Below are 27452 nucleotides of genomic sequence, written 5' to 3'. Positions count from 1 at the left end.
TTGAATATGGTTTCCAGTAACAAAAAGTGTGTTATGATCGATTAACTGCGCTGATACGTCATTGTGCCTGCTAAATGCATAATGCTGAGTGGAGTGGTGGACCGCTCCAAGATGGCCGCCCTAAATCTCGTCAGTGACCATAGGCGAGAGCGGTCCATGAGGCGTCTATTCTTATATTATGTCTATGTGATTACCTGGCAGCGCCGCGCTATTTATCCTGCAGCGTCTCATTAGATATTGATCTTTGCATGACGTGCTTATATTTAGCTCTGGAATGACCTAATTCCACTCATCAAACAGGAAGCCCCCGCTGAGAGCGAGGATTAAGCTGGGAATATCTCCATCGGATCATTTTTCTCTCTAAACTCAGTTTATGCTAATGACTGTGTCTGAACTCCCATCTGCCAGACGTATCGCTGCGGCTAACCCTTTGGAGCGGCTTCATATCTGAATCTGAGTGCTCCAGATGCATCATCTGTCTTTTTTTTTTTCTAAAGACTGCCTTGTCCGTAAATAGGCCCAAAACACTTCCTCTTTATTTCGACTGCAGGGAAAAGTTTTCCTCTTTAGCAAATCCCCTTAAGGAGCAGCTTAATTCCTGCTCTCCTTAGCTTAGTAAAGCGGTTGCACTGGAGGTCACGTCTTCCCCTTTCAGACTGCTGTTGTGACAGACGGATATGTGCTTCATCTTAGTTCCTCCTCCTCCTTGTCATCCAGTTACTTTTTCTTTGATGACCTTTTCTGCCATAAACACCTGAATTCTAGTAATTCACTGGAGTTTAGAGTCAATTGTGATGATTTATTCCCGTCTCTTACACTCTGTCCTCTGCTATAATAAGTTTGGCTGGATATCAAAAAGAGCAGCAGAGTTTTTTTTGGTAGAGGAACATCATCCTCATCCATTACATCTGACATCTCAATGGGATCATCCAGAGTGCCATGTAAAAGTATTAATGCTTCTTAAAAATTTTCCACACTTTCTTACTACACAACCTCAACTATCAATGTATTTTGTTATGATTTTGATCACCAAGTAAGTAGGGCATACGTCTAACTGCAAGAAAAACTCTGGTATGCACAGTTTTCCTACTAGAGTTCATACGGTTTTGAAATCTCAAACTTGAAATGAAAGCAATAAAAAATTTCTATAATAGATATTTATTAAAAAATACAGTTTTTTTTCTTCAAATGTCACCTGACATTAAAGGGTCAGCATTATGTGTTTTACAACCACATAGGGCCATTTTATAGCACAATCAAGTAACTACATCACTTTCGTTTGTTGTAAAATTGCTGCGTATGAGTTAAAAGAAACTTGACTTTGTAATTTAACGCCTTGAAATTGGGCCTCTGTCTCTTTAAGAAACACCTGCTCCTTCTGAAGCTCTGCCTTCAGGAAGTCATCATTCCCATTATTATTCCTCTATTAACCCTTTCACAACGTTTTTACCAGTGTTTGACTGAGAAGTGGCTCCTATAATGAGCTCATCAGATACTCAGTTCCACCAGGTGTTTGCTAATTGCAGCTGGCTAGTCTGAAGGAGCTGAGTGGGGGAGGGCTGCTCTGTGAGGCAGAAGCTCTGAAGCAGATCACACGTTATAATTATACACTACTTCAAGTTCGTCTTTGACAATAAATTTCTCTAGAAAAAAAAATTGAAAAATAAAGAATGAACACATTTCCAAGACACTGCAAACTTATCTTGCCACGCCACATGAACTGGCTCCTGATAACGTCTTGAACTTCTGGGGTCAAAGAGTAAAACTCAGCGGTTGATATTTACCTGTAGGGATTTAACTTTCCCGTGAATGCTGTCCTGAGACGCCCCGAGGCCCTCGTTAGCTTCTGATGAGTCGGAGACGAAAACAGAGTCATGTGACAAGGCCTTGTTGCCCAGGCTGATCCTAGACCTTCAGGAACAACGGATAAGAAGAAAAAAAAGATTTTTTTTCCCATAAATGTTTATAATAACAAAATAAAAACTGTAAACACTAATATATCAATACGATTTTCTGTTACTTCTTATGATGACCATTGGGGGGGAAAAAAAAAAATTAACAAGACACATCCTGCCACACAGACACAAGGCCGGTGGAGGCAGGAAGTGGGCACGGCTTGCGAAAACAAAGAAATCCTGAACCTGTCGTCAGGAAGAGACGCTCCACTCCTGGTGGACAAAAACAGGAAGCGCCGAGCCTCCGCCGAGGAGATGAACCTCAAAACACAGTCTCTCCTAAATCAACTCTACACATGTGATTTTGTTTAAATAAATCTAATCAGGCAGCAGAACTCTGTGGGGCAGAAACACAACAGTAAGAAATCATTTTGGATTTTCAGTAATCTAAAGGGAAATCAACAATATTGTTTCAAACTGATTGTAACTTATGAAATGAAGGTTGTCTTTTTTTTTTTTTTAGACAACAGACACAAGGGTACACTGACAAGGATTTAGTAGTAAATATCCAAGACCTCAACTGTAGCAGTGAGTTCCCTTTTTAATTAACAGAAACCAATAAAATGATTTCTTTGTCTTGACTTTTTTATTTATTTTTTTAATCACACTTGGATGTGAAAAAGCAATCTGAATTAGTTTGCTCCTATGAAAATACTGCTGCCTCGCTTGGAAAATTAGGATTTAACTGTTTTAACCACATTTATTTGGTTCAGTTTCAGTAGACCAGACTCCCAGACTTAAATGTAAAATAAATAAATAAATAAATCACTCAAATAGTACTCTTCAGTACTCTTCTGGCAACATGAAGTAGGCAAAGGTCTAACAAAGCCACACATCACGCTCCAAACTAACTCAAGAACAAAATGGAAACAAAGTCACTAGCTGCGTGCAAAACTGTCAATATTCTGTTATGTCAGCAACACAAAGTTTCATAATTAAAGGTGTTGCCATTACATAAGAAACATGATTAAAATCACACATGAATAAGTTTGTTCATGCAATAAAGAATGTGGTCCCATGATCCTCCAACTACTTCCTGTCTCTCTTGCTTCATGGTTTGCGCCAGAGGCAACGTCTGGTTGTTGATCATGTGACTCGTATAATGTGGAAAAAAAGTGTTTCCATTGCAGTTTTGCAAAATAAACCAATTTTACAATTTGCAAAAAGGAGAAAAAAAAAACAAAATAAAAAACGCCTCATGCTAACGCCGAAGCTTTTTATATATATTAAAAAAAAAATCAGGAGGTTTTTTCAAAATTGCTGCCAGTTATCGCAGATAACTGATGACGGTTGTTGCCAAGAGTTTAGGGGGAACAATTCCTTTAAATCATACCTGGCAAAGTTGAATTGGACAACTTTTTCCCTAATAAATGACTTGGTTTGTATTTACACATTACCCAATGTTGATTTCATGACCTAAAACATTGAAGTGTGTCAAAAAGCAAAAACCAGTAGAAATCCTTAAGGGGGCGAATATGTTTCTCGTGACCCTGTGGAGGCTTAAAGTTAGTGAGTAGAACTGTGTCAGTGTGTAAATGTGTGTGACTGTACCCAGAACCCTTCTCCTTCTCGGATCGGGTCAGCGTGTTGTTCTCTGATGTTTTGCTGACGTTGTCACTCGACTGGCTCCCCTTCAGGCCCTCCTCCACTCCCGCGTTCTGCGGCTCTTTCCTTTTCTTCCGAGCAAACAATTTCTTGAACGTCTGGAACTTTGATTTCTTCTTTCCTGAAAAGAAAAAGAAGAGAAAGAGAGGAAAAATAATTACCCAACCTTCATCTGCTCCTAAAATGAGGTAAATGCCAAACGTCGCACCATGTCGTTCCTTCCACTCTGATTTGATGCCAAGCTTTAGTGACAGAAGTCGTAGATTTTAATTGTGAATGCCAAAAAAACAAAACAAAACAAAACAAAAAAAAAACAGAAGGGCGTTCTGAAAACTCTTTTGGCTTGGACTAGGTTTGGGCGATATGGACTAAATTTTAATCACGATATTATGTGGTAAAATGATAAAAGTGACTATAAGAACTATTTATAACTTCATTTTTAGGTAGCTTTTTTTTTTTGGCTGTGTCATAATTGCATGACACAGTAATGATAGCTTCACAAACACAAATACTTTCCCATTTGTATTATTCTTCTTTAGGACAGTAATCATACTGTGATTTGTGTCTCGAAAGTAAACACAAACATTTTCAAATGCATTTAGCATATATATTATATTAAATTTATATTATAAATAAGAACTGTATGATAAAAGGTGGAGAAAATAGTAAAAAAAATAATTCTGACAACAGACAGTTTTGAGGGATTTAAAACATCATTAACTGGAATATATCGATGAATCAAAATTTATTGCGATAAATGATAAACGATATGATAAAGGCCCACCCTCCATCATTTTTGTTCTGTTTCTGAGCTAAATCACAAATATGGAATTTTAATTGTGAACTTTTCTCATTTTATCCAGGAACATTTGGCATTGCGCTACATGTATTTTTCTTTTGAAACCTTCCATGAACAAATTTTGAACTCCAATAACGCTTTCAGTACTAAATAATCATTTCCTATTCAAACAGATTTTTTAAAATCTAAATCAAGATATATGTTATATATCCTATTACTACGTGAAGCACAAGAAGCCTTTCTGTATGCCAGCAATAAATATCAGGGGGGGAAGCACCACCCAACCTTGTCATTTACTGAGCCATTCTCCACATAATGTAGCATTAAACCAGGAAAAAGGCCAACAAGCTGGTGTAAGGTCACTGCAGCTCTGCTGCTGTAAAACTGGGTAAACCTTGATTTGCCAACATTCAGCTTCTAAAACAACAATAGAAGGACTCAGAATAGCAGCATGGAGAATTCAATGGGCGCTAAGGTCAGAAACGAAGGAGCTGATCTACTCCGACTCAGTGAGAAGGTGGTGACCTTTGAGGGGAAAAGCACGCAGCGGACTGAAGCAGGAGAGAGGATCTACAGTGTGCACTTTGTTTCGTTGTACTCCGTGACAAATGGCTTATCCTTTCTGGTAATAACTGTGGTCACGACAAGTTAGAAATAAAAATAAAATCATGTATGGCTAAATTTGTGGTCCCAACGTCTCCATTGGCCTACAATTGGTTGAGACATGGAAGAACAACAACAACAAAGTATGAATTTGTCAAAGTTTATTAGTTTTTAAATCAAAACAAGGGTAAAGTGAACAGTAGTGGCATAGCAAACTTTAAACATTTGGGGGATGAGTTGACAAAGGGTTGAGCTACTTTGGATCCATCTATAAAAATCAAATATCTTCACATGTTACAGAGTAGCTCAAGAAATGTTTAAATGCCACCTGAAATGCAAGAAGTAAACATATTTACATGCTTAACCACATATTATTAGGCTACAAAGTTGATTTAAACTTGTTTGTCTTTAATCTTAGCTATTTGTTTTGTAATTTCTCATATGTGTTGCCATATTTTTATTTGCTTGTAGTAGGGGTAGGCATTTATCGTATTATTTATCGTGATAAATATCTTATCGTGCCAAGAATTTAGATTTATCGTTGTCACAATAAATGATCGTGAACCTCCCACAGCTGTTCCTGTTGTTGAGTTTGACAGTTTTACTATTTCCTCCACCGTTTGTTCAACAAAATAAATACCAGTACGTTTGAAAAGAAGAACGAAACAAGTCACACTTTTTTATGTGACTCATGTCCTAAAGAAGCATATCAGAAATGGGAATGTTTTTTCAACAGCATTATTTGTGTTTGTGGGGCTATAATTGATGTGACACACAATTGCCTAAAAACAATTTAATGGTCCTTATTGCCACTTTTATCGTTATCACAATAACACAACAATATACTGTGATAAAACTTTAAGTCCACATCATCATATTGTTTTAGTTTATTGCTTCTTTTTCATCCAACAAATACTCAGATCAGATGAAAAACAAGTCTATGATTGGCATTTAGTTGTGAATACTAAATTCACAACTAAATGCCATGAAACAGTACTTTGCATGCAAGAGACACGTCAAATGTTTTTGGCCCTCCTGCTTTTCTATACATAAGGAGCAGGAGAGCCAGAGTTGAGCGCATGCACAGAAAAAGAGTTTATCAGAGTTGAGCGCTTTAAATCCACACACCGCTAATTAGTTTTCTTAGATTTACATATGCGCTCACATCAGTCTCTCAGATCAGTTTCAAAGTAGCTGTCCTAGAAAACCCTCAATTCAAGTTGAAAAAAGTAAATTTAAAAATAAAATCATGGTCCTCTGCATGTTTGTAGGCTCTACTGAATATAAATTAAAACGTGAAACAGACTCTCGGTTATACCTACCTGAGCAATCCTCCTGGACCTCAGCCGGCTCCTGATTGGTCGCCACGTCTGGAGATCCTGATGCCATGGCAGCGCTGTCACTGCTGAGGGGACACAGAGGCAGAAATGATGAGCATCACCTTATAATGTAATTACATTAAGTCCCTGATGACTTTCTGAAAGGAGAGCGAGGTAAGGCAGGGAAACATGGGATGCATTAGCTGAAAGATGATGCAGTCATAAAATTAAAGCCGTTGTAGTTTGTTCAGCAGCAGCAGAGCTGAAGGGCTTCTTAGCTGAAATAAATACTCAGTCATTCGCACTGTAATATTGTGTTCATTTTTCAGGCAGCAAAGTTTAAATTTGTACTTTTTAGAAAAAAGTAATGTTTCAAGTTCCACTGATGTTTAAAACCAGATAGTTTATACGACATCACCGCCCCGACCCGATCTCCCGTCCGATTCTTCTCCACAATCCAAACATCCCGACAGAGGAATCTCAGCTCCGCTTCCAGAGGTCTGTTTCTCCGCGCTAAAATGTTTATGTCGTCCAAACAGCCAATGCCCAGCAACCTCCAACACAAACTCAAACTCGGCCAGGAGATCGCTTTGTTTAGATGCACCTGGTCAGTATAGTCAGCACAGAGTGCGGACCTTGGGATGCTAAAGAAAGTGGATAAGCTAAAGTCGGGAGAGTTGAAAAGTGAGCTTTTAAAAAAGTTTTTTAACTGAATTATGGGTGTTTAACACAAAGTTCAAATGAGTCACATTAAGTTTCCAATCAACTGCTGACTGTACTGTACAACACTTCCTGTACAGTTTTGGCAGGAAGCTAATTCATTAGCTACATTAGCTTCACGGAAGAAGCTAATGTTTCATTTGATGAAATTATTCTGGATACAGTTAAGTCCAAAAAGGTAAAAAAAAATTTTTTACTTTAGCACATGTACATTTTGCTTAAACAGTCGGGTACAACAAATTGATAAACCTGGATTTTTTTAGTGTTAGTGTCAGTTTATTTTATGCCCAATAAAGTGGAAGAAAAAGGTTAATTCCGGCACTTTTTCCTCGTAAAAGGACTTCGTAGGAAACACTATGATAACACGTTTTAGTGATTTTGAAATTGTAAATTTTTAAAATCTTAACAAGTAATCCAAACAGACCTTTAGAAATATATGCTACTTTTACTCTGCTAAAATCAAAATAAAGTACAAGAATGTACACTGTCCTGTCCTTTTAGATAGGACAGTGTTAGGTTCTTGGTGTTTTTAGCTGGACCGGAGTCTCTCTGCAAATCTTCTTGTCAGCTGTGTTTACTGTAAGATGTGTGTTATAGAAACAGGAGGAACATTCCAGCGGGCTAGCCGACATGCCGGGGGCAGCAGGGGTGTTTCGTCAGTGTTACCATTAGACAGTCATATCAGCTACACAAATCAGCATCTTAAAGTCAGGAAACTCATCGTCGATCTCTACTTACACCTCGTCACTCACAAACAACAAAGTAAATTGAAATTAGTTTTGAATTTCAGTGGGTCTAATAGTATTATTCTCATGTTGTAGCATTGGCATGAACCTGAATCAAATAATCCCAAATACCCTTGTTGCTGCTGCTGTGAGCTGCTTGATCATTTCCTGTCTGGTGCCACAGGGACACACTATGAGCTCACACACGCATAATAACACACAACTGGAGGGACTTAATAACGTCTCAAGGAAACAGATACAGAACCATGAACAGAAACAAACACGGACATTCATGCCACATTTTCTCTGTGTTATAAAAGGATGAGGAGCAAAGATAAGAAATGAGAGGAAATTAGATTATGGAGGTTAACACTCAACAGTTCAGCCATAACACAAGCCTTGATCCGAAAGTCTGCAGGCAGTTTCTCCCTTTTATAGTCATTGTCATTTCAATGTAAAAAATAAAGCTTTTTTTTATTTTTTATTTTGCTAAATGAAGGCAGAAATTTGTGATCAAGTCTCTGCTTTGTTGATAAAATCCCAGCCTTATTTTACATCTGACTTTTTTGTTCTTGTTTTAAGGTTAGATTTACCTTATGAGCAAAAACAAGCCGTGGCACCAACTTACTTTAGTTTCATTAAGTAATTTTTACCCCTTATCCATTAAAAAAAAGACATGTCATCGATAAGTTGTTGATAAATTAGTGAGAAGCTTGTTAGCTTTTCACCAAGCTAACAAGCTAATCATGAGTGATGAGTTGTAGCTGATGTGGTGGATTGATTCAGCCTTCTGGGTCGACCGACTTAACTTCACATAGAGGAAAAGTTGTTTGGCTGGACAAAGCAGAAAATTATTCTTGTATTTCTTTTATACGACTAAAGTCTGCTAACGTGGTCGACAGACATGTATCTGCCTAGCTTGTTGCTGTTGTAGCTTTTGTTAGCATGACACAAGAAAAGACCCATTTCTCTTATCCACAAATCTAAAAATAAATAAATAAATAAATAAATAAATACACAATTAAGTTAATGACTTTTGTTGTTCTATGAAGAAAATCACATTTTGAAAATCCGTTAAATAAGGGCTAGCAAAGCCTGTGACATGGTCTGCTATGCTAGTTGAATTTTAGCTAACTTTCTGAACTTCAACTTCTACTTCTTTAATATAAAAGTTAAAGAGAATGTTAAAGTGGCTTTAATTTTTCTTCCTAATGTATAAAAGCATTAAAAGCTTTTAAAACGGTGAAAGTTGCATCTAAACTACACTTGTACCAACTGTGTGGTAGGTTTAGCGCCAATTCTTGAAGACACATTTCATATATTTTCAGCATTGCTACAGTAATTCAGAAAAATAATCCAGGACAATATGTTTCACATATTCTGTTTTGCAGTTGTTTTATATGGGCTAGTCACTGTTCTAGTTTGTGCCCCTAATGTGGGAACTTGTCTACATTTAATAGATAAGACACTGACTGTATATAATCAATGGAAAACGTATTTTTAAAAATCTGATCTATATCCTAAACCTATACTTAAAAATGTGTTTTATTTCATTTAGCGTATTATTTTTCTGAACTGAGAATATTCATGTTAGATGAAAGTAAAGGGGAAATTTTACTTTCATTGGTCCAAATGAAAAATGTGTGGGAAATTTATTTGCTCACGGATGAGGTGATGAGGGTTCAATTTAAGATTAGGGGTCAGGGGTCAAAGTGACTGACCTGTGCCCACTTCCAAAGCTGGCTCCCAATGGTGACATCCTCCGTTTCATCTGAGAGGACAAACAAGAAGGAGGGAGAACAGAAACACAGAAAGAAAGAAAGATGGATTTGAAACGTCTGGGGGAAACAAGTTACAGATTTGAAAAATTAGTTAATAAAGAGTGAGGGAAAAAAAAGAGAGGAATGAGACAAACACAAGACAGAGAGAGCAACTGGGGTCAGAGAGAGGGGTTGTGGGAAAGCAATGTGAAAGGAAAGAAGAGTTTGTTAGATAAACAGAAGAATATTTGGACAGAGAGAGAGAGGCTAAATGAAAAACAGACTTACAGTAAACACAGACCTGCTAACAGAGCCCAGCAGTGAAACTTACAAGCTAAGAGATGCTCACTGAAATCTCTTGTTAGCTTCCTTTCTTATTTATGAAAAGGTTTTTTTCCCCCTTCATTGTATTATTGCAGGGTTTACTAACTCAGCAAACTGAAAACTGGGTTTAATCTAGTAATTTGACCAAATGTGCATAAAAACCAAATCTAACCTGACCTTTTTGATTAATTCAAATAGTTATATGAAATATTAAAAAAACCTACCAAAAAAACTAACGTATTAGTTTCACACAGCTACTTTTCTAAGTTCCTGTATTAGCTAGCTGGACTGCTAGTTTGATATTGTAACATTATTTTTCACCTCAACCATAAGATTACTAAAGCTATAAACGTTTTTGCTTCCATTTTGGCTTATGACAAAAATCTGATCTTCTTTGCTGTCAGTTTTGTTCTTGTGTGTAAATTTTCCGTTCTGTTACGAAGCTAAATCTGCTAGCTAATATGCTAGCATGTCCCAAGGTATTTTGCAAATTGTTTTCTGTTGACACAGAGTCTGACAAAAATAATATTAGAGAACACAGTAAACCCAAACCACATGGAAAGAGACACTTTGACAAACACCGATGGGAAGAAAATTGTGGTCCAATCCATACTTGGATACAATCTCCAGATACCCGATGTGCCATCCTCATCTGTTTAATCCATTCTAAGCCAGGATAAACACCATAGGAATGTCCAGTGATGTTACCCATCAGGAAGGAGACAGGTATGATACACATACACACATACAGACACAAATGTGAGTGCAAAATGTATCAATCAACTCCACTGCAAAAGCAAGAAATACCATGAAGATGTTGGCTGAAGGTCATGGGTGCTTTCTGATGTGTATGCAGAGACATTATAGTCATATCTCCATTATTAAACAGATCATTTACGCACACACAGACAGCTGTTAAATACAAAAAATGCTGATTTGAAATAATTTTTATGTCGGCGTCGTGGCGCCCGCTCAAGCACAGCACCTATGTGCGTCGCAAAAAGTGCATTCTGCGTCACTGCTAAAGGTGAGACAGTGTGAGACAGTGCGAGTACCAATAGTGTCAAGAGTCCTTTACCAGTATGGGCTAAAAGGACACTCAGAGCAGAAGAGGGCAATCAATCAATTAATCAATCAGTTAGCAAACACCTGGTGGAACTGAGCATCAGCTGAGCTCATTATAGGAGCTACTTCTGGTAAAACGTTAAAGGGGTAAGAGAGGAGCCATGATGTGATGACTTCCTGAAGGCTGCGTTTCAGAAAGAGCAGGAGCTTCTTAAAGAGACAGAGGCCCAATTTCAAGTCATTAAATTAGGAAGTCAAATTTAAAGTCATATTTGAAATGCATAGCATTTTTATGACAATTTAAGCTAACATAGTTACTTGATTGTGCAATAAAATGACACAATGTGACAGGAAAAAATTTAACACTGCCCCTTTAAGAATATTTGGTGGCCTGACAAGATTTTTGCACATAATGACATGCATGACCCTAAGCATACTGTGAGTGTATGTAAAATATCCCTATTTCAGTTTTAATAGAAAAAAATCTGGGCAGAGTTGAAAGGCGCAAACCTTTCAACTCAGAGCAGTTCTGCTCAGGAGGAATGGGCCAAAACTTCAGCAACCTATTGAAAAAAATCTTGTGGAACGATAAGTGAAGCATTGCATTCATGTCATGCACTTTAAAGCTAATGACACAAATGAAAACATCTACCGTTGTGACCAATTTTAAGCCCAGCGTATGCAATAACAGCCTTTCACAAGCAGACACATAAAAAAGGGCGTAACGGACCTCGGAAGAGCCGCTGACTCTCTCAACACGCCCACATTTTACCCATTTACCAACAAACCCAAACTCCGCGGCCAACTCGCAACACCAGCCTTATGGGAGCAGAAACATTTGTTCTGTTGTAAACAGTGTTACTTTTATATCACCTCTAATGTCACACGCTTTTCTTTTCTTTTTCTTTCCCAGCTTATTTTTCTCCACGACAGTTTCCTGGCAGCTTTTTATGAACTTGGTTTTGTTTCTAATCCTTCAGCAGCATTAGTTTGGACTCGGTGCGAACTCTCCCAAGTGCATCATTAGCTTTATTTGGAGATCCATGAGGATGTGCATGCGGGAGACTGCCTGTGTGTGTGTGTGTGTGTGTGTGTGTGTGTGTGTGTGTGTATGCGCGTCACATTACGTAAGCATGGATTAACACACTGAGATATTCGGAGCAGTAGTGGGTGGGTAGGGGAAGGTTCTTTTATTAGCGGGTTGTAAAAACCTCATTAACACCTGCACACTCCACATGTAAACATGTCTTTATATGCCCGTAAGTTGAAATCTGTGCAAAAACGAGGAATCAAAAGAGGCTTTTGCGATTCAGCGTCCAGTCACTTATGGATCGTCCATCCAAGGGAGACACAAAGTGGTCCAAAAACGGACCAACGGCATGCAAAGAAACGTCGAAATCGAGGTTAATGACAGAAAAGGAGGGATGAATTTAGAAGTGAACTGTGAACTTTGCTGTCCCCGTTGACTTTAGCTTGACTTTGTCCACAGGATTTCTGTACTTATGACGTAAAGCAAATCCAGTCTTGTTGAGTCTTAATCCCTCAATGGAGCTAGTGTTACTGAACCCTCAGCACCGCAGCTTTACGGTGCTGACTGTCTGCTGCAATCACTAGAGATATACAAAAACCTGACGTAACGTCTGATGGAGGGTTCTGATCTCCAATTATAAAAGCAACTCAGTAAGCAAGGAGATTATACCTGCTTACAGCCACACCGTTTCTGTTTACACTGCAAAAAACACAAAATCTTACCAAGTATTTTTGGTCTAGTTTATGCTGGAAATATCTTAGCACACTTGAAATAAGACAAAACTTCTTATATGTTAATTTTTTGTAAGACATAGGAGTTTGTTTTAAATCAATAATCCTTTAATATTGATGAAAAAGGTTCACTGGCAGATTATTTCACTCATAACAATACATCTTCCATGTTATAAGTGAAATAATCTGCCAGTTGATCTCGTCATTCCTTTAATTAATGCATTTGTTTACATTTTGTCAATGTCGAACTTCAATGAATTTTGTTGATTTTCTATGCAATGGACCAACACAAAATAAAACTTTCTGGTGTACTTGTGAAGTGAAGCATTGGTTCACCAGTCTCCCATTTTCTTAAATATCATGGACTTGATATTATTTGACACGCTTATCAAATTCTATGGTAGGAGTGTATTGGTAGGAGAAAAAAAATCCAGATTTTCCACAAATTAAATCTTCAAAATCAGAAAATTGGATTTACTGATCGTCTTTCTACTTTGGGTTTATTGTAATACTAAATATAGGCACCAGATTATGAGTAGACTACCTACATTTGTGGCTTTAACATACCAAAATGTGAGAATTTAGACTTTGTTTAAGACACTGTATGTCAAAGTGTTTTTCAGCAGGATAAAACTGAATTAAATGCAGGTAATATACCAGAAACGGAGTTCAGTAAACATGTTTGGTATAGCCTGATTTAAATCACTAGAATAATTAAAGAGCACAGAAAAGAAAACCAAGCAACAGATGGAAAGTTGCATAAAGAACAAATGTAACTAAATACTGCAGAAATCTTTAAATGGAGAAAAAGGCAAAAATCCCAGTGAAGCACCAGATAAATCTCAGACAGCAGCATTAAAAGCTCTCTGACTATTTTCAGTCAGCTGTGGACAGAAAACAGCCTCCGGTTGTGTGGCTGTTCGTTCTGAAAGCAGAGCCATGTGAGGGCTGTTAACGCTGAATTTCCCGACAGTGTTGGTGAACGGAGAAGCTGTTGTCTGTCGTACATTCCTCATCGGACGGGAGCGACTTTCGCTCTTTTCATGCAACGTTAGCGGGAAAAAAAAAATCGCCACATTTCATCATGTGGATTCTATTTTAGAAACCTAATCTGAAATGCTGGGAGTTTTTTTTAGCTCTCCAGCCAGGAAGGATATAAAGCATATTATTATTATTATTCTCAATCGGAGACACAAATCTAGTGTCGGAGGAAAAGCTGAGCAGAGGAAGTTGTTCCCAGTAACATGGTGAGCTTATGACAAGCTGACCATCTTTAATTTTTAAAAATGTGACGCAGTCAAGGCAGCAGAACCAATAAACTTGACTCGCTTGGGAAAAACACAACAGCGCATCTATGATTAGGTCTGTTTCAAATAGGAATCATGATGGTTCATATCTTCTTTATCCTTGATTCAAAACGAGTTGCATACAAACTGGAACATTGGAAAACCGCTACTTGTCCTTTGCCATTAAAATACTGACATAAAAATGTAACTACCTCCAGAAACTAGAGTCAGAACTGTGACTGGGCCACTCCAGAACGCACCGCCGGCCAGAAGAAACATGTTGATAAAATTAAAAGATTACTTTCAACCTACATCTGCCAAGAGAGTGAAAAGTCTTGGACTTAACTGTAGCATCTTAGTAATTGCTTGTTCATATTGGGCCGTAAACACCTGAATGTGTCATGAGGAGACCATGAGGCCGTTTCTCCTTCCCGGCTCCAGAACCATCCGTCTCCAATCAATCATCATCTTATGTGGTATCTATTAAGACCTGAATCTAACTCTTGACTTTGAATCTTTTAACTGACTGGTTGACTCAAAGGATATCAATGAGACATTAGGAAAACCTTCACTCAATATTTGATTTTAATTTCAGTCATCACGATGTCTCCACTACTCTCTGTCATTTTTCAAGTGTCAGTCACTACAGCCCCTTCTCCATTGTCGAGTCTCACTCTAGCCTGTTAATGTCTGGCTCGGTTCTAGTCAAGTTGGGTCCGTCTCCATTGGAAAGTCTGTTCCTGACTACCTGAGAGGAACTTGGGCGGGCGATGAGTGGTCAACACTCCGATGATGTCGTCTTGCGCATGTACCCTTGGCTGGCCGGTTTATCCAAATTCTCTTGGCACATTTGTTCTCTGCTGTCCAGTTGACGCTGCATGCACTCTTCTGCCACAGTTTATAGAAAGGTCTGGACCTCAAAGTGTGACCATGGGACTATTGATTTGCAGATCGCCAACTACTACGGTCTTGTCGTGGATTCCACATGCCAGTCAATGAATACCTGGCTTGGCTTGCATCAATCTATTAAAGATTCATAGCCTCCTAGCAGCTGAGTCTCTTCCAGAGTATGGACATTTACTGTGATACGCCCAGGAAGTAGTCAGTGTTGATTCATCTTTGAACAGTACTTAGAACTGTAGTAGTCATGTTAGACTGAGTCATATCACTATGCAATATTAATATTACTCTTTGCACTGCAGCGATGTGCATTATCCTTCCAGTTGGCTGTCTTATCATTGCTTGTGACGCCCACAGAGTAAGAGACGATGGCTGAGATGTCTAAGCATATCAAGGAGTATAGCACTATTGATTTTAGATCTGGGTCTGCAACTCCAGTCCTGCAACTTTTGAGCGCGTCCCTTCATCAACAGACGGATTTTACCTCTTTGGGAAGTCATTAAGCTTTACAAAGGTCATTACTCATTCTTTTAATCCAGGTGTGCTGGAACAGGGAGGCATCCACATGTTTAAAGACACCAGAAGACTGGAGTTACACAAACCTGCTGTAGATGTTCCAGAATGGTAAACTAAAAAAAAAAAAAAAAGTTCAAACATACTAAAAAGAAAACTTGCTGCAATGAAAACATTCTTTGCTTCCTTCAGAACAGAAGTTGTGGAATACCTCAAATTAGAAACTAACAAGGAACACCCATCAAAGGTTCTGCATTCACGGAGATATTTGTCAATTTTACAGATTAAAAAAATGACTTAATTATCTATTAAAGAATAATCTGGTGAATAAACAGTTGGTGCTGTTTAATCTGGTGAATAAACAGCACCAACGCTACAGATACTGCAGTACTCTGATAGTAAAGTAATAACTGTCCTTTAATCCAGTTCATTTCGGATGGTGAATGTGTCATTTTCTCCCAAACATCTCTGAATGTCTTTTATGAAAATATTCAACGTTAAAAAGTAGGCATCTGTTCCTTCAATAGCTTTTCCAGAAGTTTTCCCAAACCTGTCTCTGATCCTCAATGTGAACCAGACGGCCGTAGAAGAACATTAAACTATATGAAGAATGTGGAGCGATAACGGCTCCAAGCTAGTACCTCTGGATCTCCACCTCGATTTTCTGCCTCGTTTTTCATAAGTTCTGTTTTTTTCAAACTAGTGTTTCTCCAGCTGTGCATTACTAACGAGGAACATGTTTAGGATTTTGGTATTTCCTCAACACCCTTGAAATATGAAATTATTAATGATACATGGGGCTAAATTTATCTGTAAAGTCAAGTGAAAACTCTATATATTGAAAGCTGAATATTCTATGTTAAGTATTATCTATTAATATCCATTTGTCATGTATCTATCGCGATATATATTGTTATTTATTTATTATCCAGTCCTAAAATTCCTAAATAAATGCAACTATGACTCCAGTGCGTCTTATGTTTGTTCCTGTTTCAGTGTTAAATATTAATTAGAATTTAAAGTGTATTGGTCTTTGAGAATGTGTTTGTGCATTATTATGCATCATTTCTTGAAAATGGTCTCAAAGCAGCAATATTATCGTTTATCGCAATAACTTCTGGGAAAATTGATCACCCAGCAAGCATCTGTTATCGTGATGGGTCTGCCACGGCCTACGTCACCCAGAATGCTGTGTGGTTCTGAATCTGAGTTCAGTGAAATTATTATCTATCCATATCGATCATACGTCTACAGCAATATACATTTTTATTGATTTATTGGTCAGGCCTAAGCTAACGAGATGACGTTTGATGTCTGAGGAATGCCAGACCATATAATTAATTTTGGGTTTTCATTTTGTCATAAAGGTAAAAATCATCAAAATTGACAGAAATACCATGAAATGTGTCACTCTTTATGTAATTAATGAATGAAACACACTTTTTGATCAGTCTTTAAGGCCCAGAAGTCAGAAGTTAAATCAGATCTTGGAATCGTTGCAGGCAGCTAACGTGTGCAGAGACCGTGTTTCTGAACATCAACTGAGATAAATCTCAGATAAGCCAGAATAAAGCGTTCAGCTTCTGAGGCCAGAATTCCCGACCGCATCATTCTGGATCCTGGTAACCCATCAAAACAATCTAAACCAGTTCTGCTGGCGGGTCGATCACAGTTCAGTTCAGGATCATTTAGGAAAATCTTCTCTTTTACGCCAAGTTGTAAAAGAAAGTGAAAGAAGAGGAGGAAAATTCAAATGATTTGTGTTCGAGCGTGACATGATGGAGGTCAGAACTCTGAGAAAGACACGGCGGCCTCGCCTGTTGGGTAAAATGGAGAGGAAAATCGAGCTTTGAGTTTGAACTTTTGCCCCAAAATACTAAACAGTCGGTACCTCGGTGGCTCCTAAGTGAAGGATGTTGGTAGAAACAAACCACATGAAAACGGGGAACGGACTGGGTTTTTTTTTTTTTTTTTTTTTCAGTTGTTAAAATAGAAACATGGGATTTAATTTAGTGGACTCTCTGGAACAAGACCACTCATTGTAAAGTAACACAATATTATTATTGTAATACATTATTTGCACCCGATTCTGTACAAAAATACAGGCCTTAGCCAGTTTCAGAATCTCACTGTGTCAAGGTAACAGTATTAATACTAAAATATAAATGCATAACATAAATTAATTGCTTTTACATAAAGCCAGTAAAAGATAAATATATGTGAAATATGTAATATATGCTAAAGAGAGTGTTGTCACAGCTACATATTAATATTATATTTTTTAATTCTGATGCATAAAAACATAAGCATAAGCACAGGATAAAGACAGTTTTTCTTAATTGTGGTTGCCGCACAGAATATGATAAGTTTTAATTATTAATATTTAATTATTATCGTATCAATATTATCTATACTTTGGCTCTATGGACAGCAATGAAGCCTGGACAACAGCTGTTCAAATGTTGAACATTTTATACTTTTGAAACGCATAAATCTCTGTTTTTTTTCTTGAATATTCTTTTAGATTAATCTAAAATGTCAGGTTTTTTTCTAGAAAGTTTTCCACTTTTCGAACTCAGAAATGTTCTTGTTTTTTCTTGAAAATTTCTGATATTAATGTCAAAATTGCTGAATGTCATGCCAGAAATCTACTCATCTTTCCCTTCCAACCCATCTGCAATGGGCCTAATATTTCCTGACATGGTCACTAAAATGTTACTTTGAAGCATTAACAAATAGTTTGGAAAGCTCTGTTAGTGATAGAGAAGTTAATTTAGCCTTGTTTCAGCCAGCTGACTCAGGAAATCAAACTGCAGGAATGTTATGATAGAAAATGTAGTTTTTAAAACCTTGGTTAACTTTACTGTTGCTGTAATGGATTTCTGAGCTACTCCCACAACATTTGTTACACAATAATACTGAACAAACTGATAGATTTTGTCCCGTTTCAAATAAATTCATGTTGGTTTTTTAAAACCCTTTAACTGTCACTCTTAAAACATGTAGGTCAACTCTTCCTCCTGGCCGTTAAGGGGTTAATAAACTGTTCAGGAGAGTCAATCAGGCTCATATTTTTTTTTACAGCTGATGGTATTTATTTTATGTTTCACTCCTGAGTTTTGGTGGCAGCTCAGAGCCGGTCCTGTGAAGCTCGGCGGTTCCTCCCTCCCCTGGAACGTCTGACTGAACCGAGCTCTGCTCTTAGCAACAAGCCCTACATGGACTCCGGAGAAAAACACCTCCATCAGTCTCTCTGGCCAGAACGCATTCATCTGCGGCTGCAGCACCGTTCCTGCCGTCCAGACAAGCCTCTGCTCCGCTTGCGTAACAAGCCTTCGAGCAGAAGCACAGGGAGACGCACTAAGAAATTAAGAACAGAGATTTCGTAAAAGGCAAACTGCATCAAGCCTGACTTAAACGCCGCTCCGGGAATTTAGTTACAGTTTTTAATCAGTTGGTAAACTTCTTCATGCCAGCCATGCTGAAAACAAAATATTTATGCATACATATCCACATGGTTATCGGAAACTTTCTCTCCAAATATGATTATTCGATATGATACTGTGGCAATCTGTGGCTCGTTCAGCGACTTACCCGGTTTGTTATTCATGCAGCAGGTGAGAGCGGCTGCTGAAACAAAATGATCATTACAGCAACAGTGATGCTCTCTGGTACTACTGAACGTTAAATATATTACTATATTTATGACCCTTTAAAAGTAAAATATAGAAAAATGTTAACCTGCAATGCTAATCAGAGTTATCGTCAAAATAAAGATCGGATCGTAGGAGTGGGCTATATGGACTCAAGGTTTTATCATGATATTTTGCAGTACTATTACGATAACGATAAAAGTGGAGATAAGAATTATTTATTGCTTATTTTTTGGGGAACTGTGACTGTGACCGTGTCACAGCAATTATAACCCCACTAATACAAATAACTTTTAAAAACATTCCCATTTGAAATTCACTGCTTCAGGACAATAGTCACGTAAAGAAGTGATTTGTATCTCTAAACTGCACATTTTCATTTTATTTTTGCATTTATTGGTATTTATTGATATATCAATGATTGTAACTAAAACACTATCGACTCACATAATTGTTTCCTTTATGAATCAGTGCAGAAGGAGAGATTCTTGGATGCCTGTAATGTTTGCTTTTGGTGATTCACATCTTAAACTGGGTCATGCTAGCGTATCGTGGAGCAGCATGTTCCTCTGTTTATGATGTAAAACACTTTTAACTGCCTTGTTGCTGAAATGCGCTTCACAAAGAGATTTCGTTTATCAATACGGGCCGCCAAAAAATTTTAGAAAAGAAAAAAAACAATTGTTTTAAATAGAAATGTGAGCAAAACATATGGTTCATACTGTTTATTATTTGAGAACATAGTTGATATCAGGATGCTGAATTTTTGCTTAATCCAAAGGTACATTTGTGGCAAGTATTGAATAAAGTCTCTTCTAATACAGAAGTTTGATTTAAATGCATTTTGAAGGTTACGAGTTACTAAGAACATTTGAATAAAACCTCTTCAAACGCTTTGCACTACGCCTGCCACCATAACAAATTTCACTGGACGATAAATTGTCCCAGTAATTATCGCGACAAACGACAATATTATTGTTTTTAAGACCATTGTCAAGAATTATAACAATAATGGTATAATGGCAGTCTTTCACCATCTCAAAAACCAATAAACTTTAATTTTCAAAAGAAAACTTAGGGTTGGAACAGAAAGATAATTAAAACAACCAAGATACAACACAACAACCAAAAACAATGAATGAAGAACCACTTTCAGCGGAAACCATAAACAAAATTACAATGTCTGTGAACCAAATTGTCCTTCAAAAATTATTCATCATCAGAATCTAAATGATTGAGCTCAGTATAATTTATCACACGATTAATTGATTAATTCCTTATGGTGCCAGGCTTACTTTACTTTACAGACACATTGACCCGTTTGCACTCACAAGAGCAACTTGGGATTAAACGTCAAAGGTTGCCAAACCTACAACTTTTCCCAACTGCAACTCTGCCACCGAGCCACAGTTTTCACTTTCTGAGTGCCACACAAGTAAAAATGTTTGTCTGAGCCGACGCTGCTGCGCGAGCCACAAAAAGTCACGCATTGTTGTCCCGTCCCGGCAGGAATGAAGACAAAGACGGTGGAAGAGGACATCTGTGGCCACCGCCACCACATCTACTAACTTTGCTACGAAAAAAGATCCTCCAGTGGAGGCTGAAAACTGAAAGGCAGTCATTATGCTAACCCTCTGCAGCTGAGACGCACTGCCAAGCCCAGAGCGCTAAATTTAGTCAAAGCGCTCAACCCCACAGAGGATCTCCATCAGCCAGGGCAGAAATGAGCTCCAAAGGGTTAAAAAAAAAATCTCTGATTGGTGTTTAGTGCAAAACCCATTAGTTGAGCAACAGGACTTGATTCTGTGCCAAGAAAATTGACAGGAAACCACACTCACCCCATTCTGTCGGATGACAGCTGAACACAACAAAAGCTTCTGAAACTCTCTGACTAATCATAAAATCCTGACACATTCAATCGGTTCCTCAGATCAGCTCTGACTCATGCAGGTTAATATCAAGCCATTGTATCTGCCAGTCACAGGGAGTTCAAATTAATCAAAGCTGAAATCAAGATTCCCATTACAGACCAGGACTAGTCTGTTTTTGGTAATGCACAGTAAGAGGATTGACCAACATTCCTGCCTCCCAAAGCTGAGTCTGGAGTTACAAAGATGTGAATGAGAACTTTCTGGATGAATCAGTTCAGATGTCGGGTAAACGGTTCAGTAGAAGATATTGAACAAACTCTAATCTCAGACTTACTTCCTGCCCTTGAAGCATCCGTACATCCCTGCCATGGTTGCAACGTCCAAAATGATCCTCCCGAAATCAGAACACCTCGTCTTTCGAGAAGTTACTTCCCCCTGGTCTGCAGTCCGGCACCTTCCCTAAGGCCAGATGAGCTCTCTCCCCTTTCCGCTCAGAAGATGCTGCTCCTTGAGATCAGCTGGTCGTCCAAGGCGAACTGTCCTCTCAACTTCCTCCCTCACAAGACGGTTTGTCCGTAGAAATGTGTCCATGAAACTCTGCCAACTGTCTGGACCGCAGAACGGTGAGAGAAAAATATTGTACAGAACTCGCAGTCAGAAAGTTTGAGGAAAATCCACGGCAAATTCCTTCTTCTCCCCTCAGTGCAGTGGTCAAAAACAATAGACAATGTGACTGAGTGGCTGCTGCATGTCTCCGTCCTCTCTTCCCAGCCACCACGACTGGCAATGCTGCACACAGAGGGGTGGAGGGAAGATAGGGAGGGAGGAGTGAGGGCGGGAGGAGACGTGTGTGAACAAGATACTGCCCTCTTATCACCTTATTGTTTCATATTTTCTGTTTGGCTGCTCTGTAAAGATACAGCCACCTCAAACTTCCCAGTTCTTTGGTGGGGATACCAGAGAACCACAATGGCTAAAACAGTGCTTGAAGCGATGGTCTGTATGTTTTGAAGTTTAGTTCAGGGAAGTCGTTTGAAAAGGATTTGTTCTTTCTGCAGATTTCTTGTTTTTGCCTTCTTCTTTTTTTTGTCAAAATTAAAAGTTTAACTCAAACAAATATTCACAGAGGACACAGATAAAGCGACTTGAAAATATAATCTCCTGGCACTCCCTTGTTAAATTACTACTGCAATTTAACACAAGCCGGATTACTTGTCTGACCCAAATCATTAAAGTAGAACCTGCCTGACAACATGAAGTAGGCTAAAAAAAAATCTCAAAAAACAATACATCATGCCTGTAATCTTAAAAATTTAGCTAAAAGTGTAGCTGCACTAACCCTAAAGCACTAATCATAAACATTAGCTATCGCTAAAGTCCTACATCAACACGGTATTTAGCAGAAGCTAAAGCGCTAAACCCAACCACATTGTTACCCACCATGTGTCAATGACAAAAGTGTTGCAATGTTGTATATCGCCCCCAACAGGGTTAAATTTGTTACTACACATTTAACTGTATGGCTGCGTTACAGGAAGAGATTCTTTGGAATAGATCTTTCGCTCATTTTTTAGTATTGCCAACTCTGTGGCTGATTTTGCCTAATTGAACGCGGTAGGACTCTGGCCAGAAAACTCACAGGACGTCAGTAAAGTGTTTACAGTAGAACCACAGTGTGAAGTAGCCAGATGTAGCCTGAATCACAATCTGACCTGAAGAATCAACAAAAAACACCACTTCATCTCAGTTATCAATAAAGAACTTCAAGAAAGAAGAAAGTTGCTGGCATAAACCTGGAAAGGCTTTTCTAAGGCTTTGGGACGCCACTGAACCAGAACAAGAAATATTATCTACATATGGAGAAAACAGTGGTGGACCTTCCCAGATGTGGTCAGCCTACCCAAATTACTCAAACAGTTCTCCACCACGGGCCTCAAACATGTAAAACGATGCAAGTTGATTGTCTCCTTAACAGTCATGCAACAATAAGAAAGAAAATGGAGCAAAACTGACAATCATGGTGGAGTTTTCACAACAAAACATGACGGTACAATGAAAGGACACCAGTGAGTCCACCTCTGAATAGCTAAAAAAACAAATACATGATTTAAAAAAAGAAAAAAAAAATCAACTGTGGCCTAGTCAAAGTCTGAATAGAAGGAACTTTTTACCGTTTGCCTAAATCTGAATGTGACTCAGTTTTTATTGGATCAAGCTGAACTCTTAGACTGAATGTCAATGACCGTTTTGTCTAAAATAAAGTGAATGAAATTCAATTTGGACTCCAGCAGTTTATTTCTCTGTAAAGCAGCAAGAGGTTATAACATAATTTTTTTTGGGCAATATTTAAAATCAACCGAAATGAGTGACATTACAGCTTTGTGACAACAGGAAAGAAAAATAAATCGATACTCCTTCTGTCCAGACTGGAACCGGAGCCAGAGAGGCTAACTGATCCAAGCTAACAAAGTCCATGTGAGGGCATCATTAAAACTGATTAAAATTAACCCAGGTCTCCTGCTTCCACACATACAGACCCATTCAGAGTTTGAGCCCAGACTGTAGTCAACAGACGCGACTGCAGGACATCTATATTACAAGCTGGTCTGCTCCCACCACATCATGTTCCACACATTCACATCAGCAGAGAACATGAACGCTTCCTAGACAGAGGAGAAGAGAATGTGCTCATTTATGAATAAATATCAGTATAGACATGTTGCATGCTATTGTTCACATACAGAAATTTTGTGCATGTAACACTGGAGGGCAGAAGGACGATTCTTTTACTCACCATCCATAGCTGAACTGCTGCAGTAGAACAATTTTATTAACAAAATAAGCCTGGAGATGCAGGCAAGTCAGTTGTTGTAAAAATTATATTTATCAAAAATGGCTTAAAAATATACTTCCTGGTTTAACACCTTGAAATTGGGCTCGTGTCTCTTTAAGAAGCTCTTGCTCTTTCAGAAACTCCGCCTTCAGGAAGTCAACACAACATGGCTCCTCTGTTAACCCTTTAACAACATTTTTACCAGCATTTCACTGAGAAGTAGCTCCTATAATGAGCTCATCAGATGCTCAGTTCCACCAGGTGTTTGCTAATTGCTGCTGGCTAGTCTGAAGGAGTTGTGGGCGAGGGCTGCTCTTTAAGGCAGAAGCTCTGAGGCTTGGAAAGTGCTGCTCTGAGAAAGAGCTGCGTTGTCAAAGGCGGAGCTAGGTCTAGCCAGGCGTTTTGCACAGGGTTGCCATGGAGATTAAAGGATTTCTGAAACATGCATGAAAGAGTCAAGGCAACACTCCAGGAATGTTTTTGATGAGGGAATAGTATTACAACATGATGTAAAGCTCAGCAAAATTGTTTTTACATGATACTGCACCTTCAAGATTTGCAACATCAAATCTTCCTGAACTGTGATTGACAAAAAGATTGAGGTCAAAGTTTCTTTCTGATTTATTCAGTGAGGGAAACGACACTTCACCATCCAACTGGACCTCTGAACTGAATCCTGTTACATAAACACACAGCTTTATCTTGGTCCAGCCACAACTATGAAACCTGGCTCCCAAAAAAAATAAAAACTGGAAAAATTTAAAAATCTCATGAATCATCAAACCGTTCAGAGAAGAATGGTGGCGGTGGAATGAATTTCTCAATCCCAACATGTCCAGACTGAATACTGAGTGTGATTTTGCTTTTGCTTCAGACAAGCAGAAGCTGTCCAAATCATGAGAATCTGTGTGTGCATGTGTGTGTGTGTGTGTGTGTGTGGATGCGTGTCAGTGTAAATAAAGAGAAACAGTCTGTATCAGTTCCAGAGCCCTGCAGCTCCATTTCAACAGCATAATACACAAACACACAGTCACTCATATGAGTTTTGGCACGCTGTGATTGAGAAATCTCCTCCCTCTTTCTCTCTCTCACACACACACACACACACACACACACACACAGTATTGAGTTCACAAGATGACAAAGCCAATAAACCATCAAGCATAATCTCAGGCAGGCCCAGTACTGATGGAGGATTTTATGGCTTCAATATATGGGTTAGTCGATAATTCCACCAGTACTTTTAGTATACCTCTGGCTTTACTGCAGATTAAAACCAAGAGCCAGGTTTCTAAGGATTCCTCCTCACTGATTGTGTTTCTCCTACAAAAAGTGGAACTTGACATTTTAAAAATAGTATGAAGGGCCTGAGACTTCGATAACAAAAGAAGTAGCTCGCAGCTGCCAAGTAGACAATCTAATCGTCCCTGTCGAACACTGTGGATTCACTTTTAATACACAGTTTTTGTTGACCTTTTGATAAAAATAACCTGTCACCGTTCATTTCAGTTTACATTGAAAAGTTTAACTTCTGCAGTGGCTTATTGAGGCCAATCAATCGAATGCTTTTAGCACTACGCGGATGAAGCCGCTGTGTCCCCGATAATCAATGTTCCTGATTTTGTGTCCACGGCCGGCCTGCTGCTCATACACACATCCAGCACAATCTGACGTCTACATCAACGTGTTCCTACTTGGGTTTGTTTTTAGCCGCCCTGAGTTGACACGGTTGGCTACAGTTCCAGGCGCAGGTCTTCAATTATGTTGAAGTTTTGACTGCATATTTAGGTATGCGGTACAGCTGGGAGGTGAACCTTTGCCCCGGTTTCGAGTCTTTTATAGCCTTTAGCTTTTCATGGAGGTTTCCCCTAACCGTCTTTTCATTATGGCTCAGTTTTAGTGCAAAAATTAAGACTATTGATCACTAAGCTATACCTACTTCCTTGTTGCAACAGGCTATATATATATTCCGAAGTCAGTGTTAAACTGAGACATGCTGGTGGCAGACTTGGATATGCTAGCGAGAAGGTTGTCCCCAGCATCCTTCTCGATCTTCGCTAGCGAAAAGCTCGAATATGCTAGCAACATCACACTTTCATATTTTTGTTTGTGGAAATAATTAGAGAAATCATGCACTCTTTGCCTCCCTCTTCATAATTATGAACTACTTCATGTTAGTCTGTCAAATAAATCTCAGTGAAAAAGATTAAAGTTTGTGGACGGAATGTGAAAAATGTCACACACAAAAAAAAATTCAAGCTGTATGAATATTTCTGCAGGTCATAATAACATATTTAGGAAAAATCCCTCTATCCCAAAGAAGAAACAGGAATGTAAACCCACCGCTTCAGGAAATTCACAACATCTGCAGCAATACCTGAACCACCTGCCTTCGAACTATCCACCATTCTTACCAAACAGGAGAAAGACTGTTAAAAAAAAACACCTAACCAATGCCTCTGGATGAATTTCCCAATGCTGGCGAGTCAAAACAGATCCACAAGCATGACGCAACTGCTCCAGTGCACACTTACACATGTATATATGCAGATGTCAATCCCAGGACTTTCTGTTTACAGAGCCAAGAGGAATGTCGGCCAGTTTCCCTTCAGAGCGAAAGAAAAAAGTGGATCTAGGCATTTCCTGGAACAGCTCTCAGTCTGGAGCCACAGGGAGAGAAACCATAAATACAGAAGATCAGGAGGAATGAGGAGGGGGGTTAACTCTGAACTCCAAGGAAAAATGTAAGCGATAACAAAGAAGGAGCTTAAGCTACGTCTCTAACAATTACTGTGCTTCAATTTAAACCCAGAACTAATTTTAAAAATAGTTTATTATTTTAGCTAAAAGAAGAAAGCAAAGCTTGGGCTCTTGTGATTTTAAACTAGAGCTGCCATAATCCCAGACATAAAAACATAACCTTGCAGTAAATTTGCAAAAAAACATTAAAAAAAAAATAAATAATGCCCTCTACTGGCAGCAGCTGCTAGATTTTCAGGTGATATGAGTTCCTAATGGAGAAATCACAGCAGATCTTTCTGCAGACTCACTTATCTCAAGGCATGGGGTAGTTACCATAACAACGTCAAAGTAGATTTATTTTTTTAAAACGTGTTAAGAGCTTCAAAACCACAAACATCTTCTCCAATAGCATTGCTACGAATAAACTTCTTTAAGTTAGATGCTGAAAAAAGCATTTTGTTGACCAGAGTTTTATATATATATATATAAATTCTGCTGTTTGGTGTTTATGATGTGAAAACTCAGGAAGTCCAACCCATAATTGTTTAACTATTAAAGATCAAAATTACAAAAAAATATATGATTTAGATTAATAAGCTATTAAATGATCTCTATTATATATTTTTAGTCAACTACCAAGATTAAAATGTCAATTAATGAATACTCTAGACATTATTATATTTTTTCTGGTAATAAATACTACAAACTTGAAAATTCAAACATTACATATCAACATTGTTTTTTTGTTGTTTTTTTTAAATTAGAACTATTCTTTAATGCACAAATGGTTCATAGAAACTCACATTTCCATTGCAAAACATGTTTTTTTCATCTTCTATAGTCAAAGTTTGTTATACGTTATTAATGTCTTTATGCCCACAGCTTTCATATATATATATATATATATATATATATATATATATATATATATATATATATATTTTTTTTTTTTTTTTTTTTTTAAATTTTTCTTTCCCAAATTAAAAATTTTTTTATTCTTAAAAAAACACAAAACTCT

The 27452-nt window shown here is 38.2% G+C and overlaps 1 protein-coding gene across 5 annotated transcripts in view; it reads right to left on the bottom strand.

Moving 5' to 3' along the window:
- LOC106957962 (uncharacterized protein KIAA1211-like) overlaps positions 1-27452 on the bottom strand; it is a 54919-nt gene that overhangs the window by 17324 nt on the left and 10143 nt on the right. The window contains exons 1-5 of one of the 5 annotated variants that reach the window (XM_015049571.1): positions 21194-21644; positions 9448-9497; positions 6285-6367; positions 3507-3681; positions 1785-1911 (exon numbers count right to left, since the gene is read on the bottom strand). In XM_015049571.1, coding sequence (XP_014905057.1) covers positions 1785-1911; positions 3507-3681; positions 6285-6367; positions 9448-9497; positions 21194-21211 — 453 coding nt within the window. In that variant the 5' untranslated portion in view covers positions 21212-21644. Of the gene's footprint in view, positions 1-1784; positions 1912-3506; positions 3682-6284; positions 6368-9447; positions 9498-21193; positions 21645-27452 lie in introns of those variants that run through there. The other 4 variants (XM_015049574.1, XM_015049575.1, XM_015049572.1 and 1 more) reach the window with 4 other exon arrangements.

This window comes from Poecilia latipinna, unplaced genomic scaffold (assembly GCF_001443285.1).
Source record: "Poecilia latipinna isolate Pla-1442-1.1 unplaced genomic scaffold, P_latipinna-1.0 Scaffold951, whole genome shotgun sequence".
Lineage (NCBI taxonomy): Eukaryota > Metazoa > Chordata > Actinopteri > Cyprinodontiformes > Poeciliidae > Poecilia > Poecilia latipinna.
The sequence above is the reverse complement of the archived record's forward strand: the minus strand, read 5'-3'. Positions and strand labels throughout refer to the sequence as shown.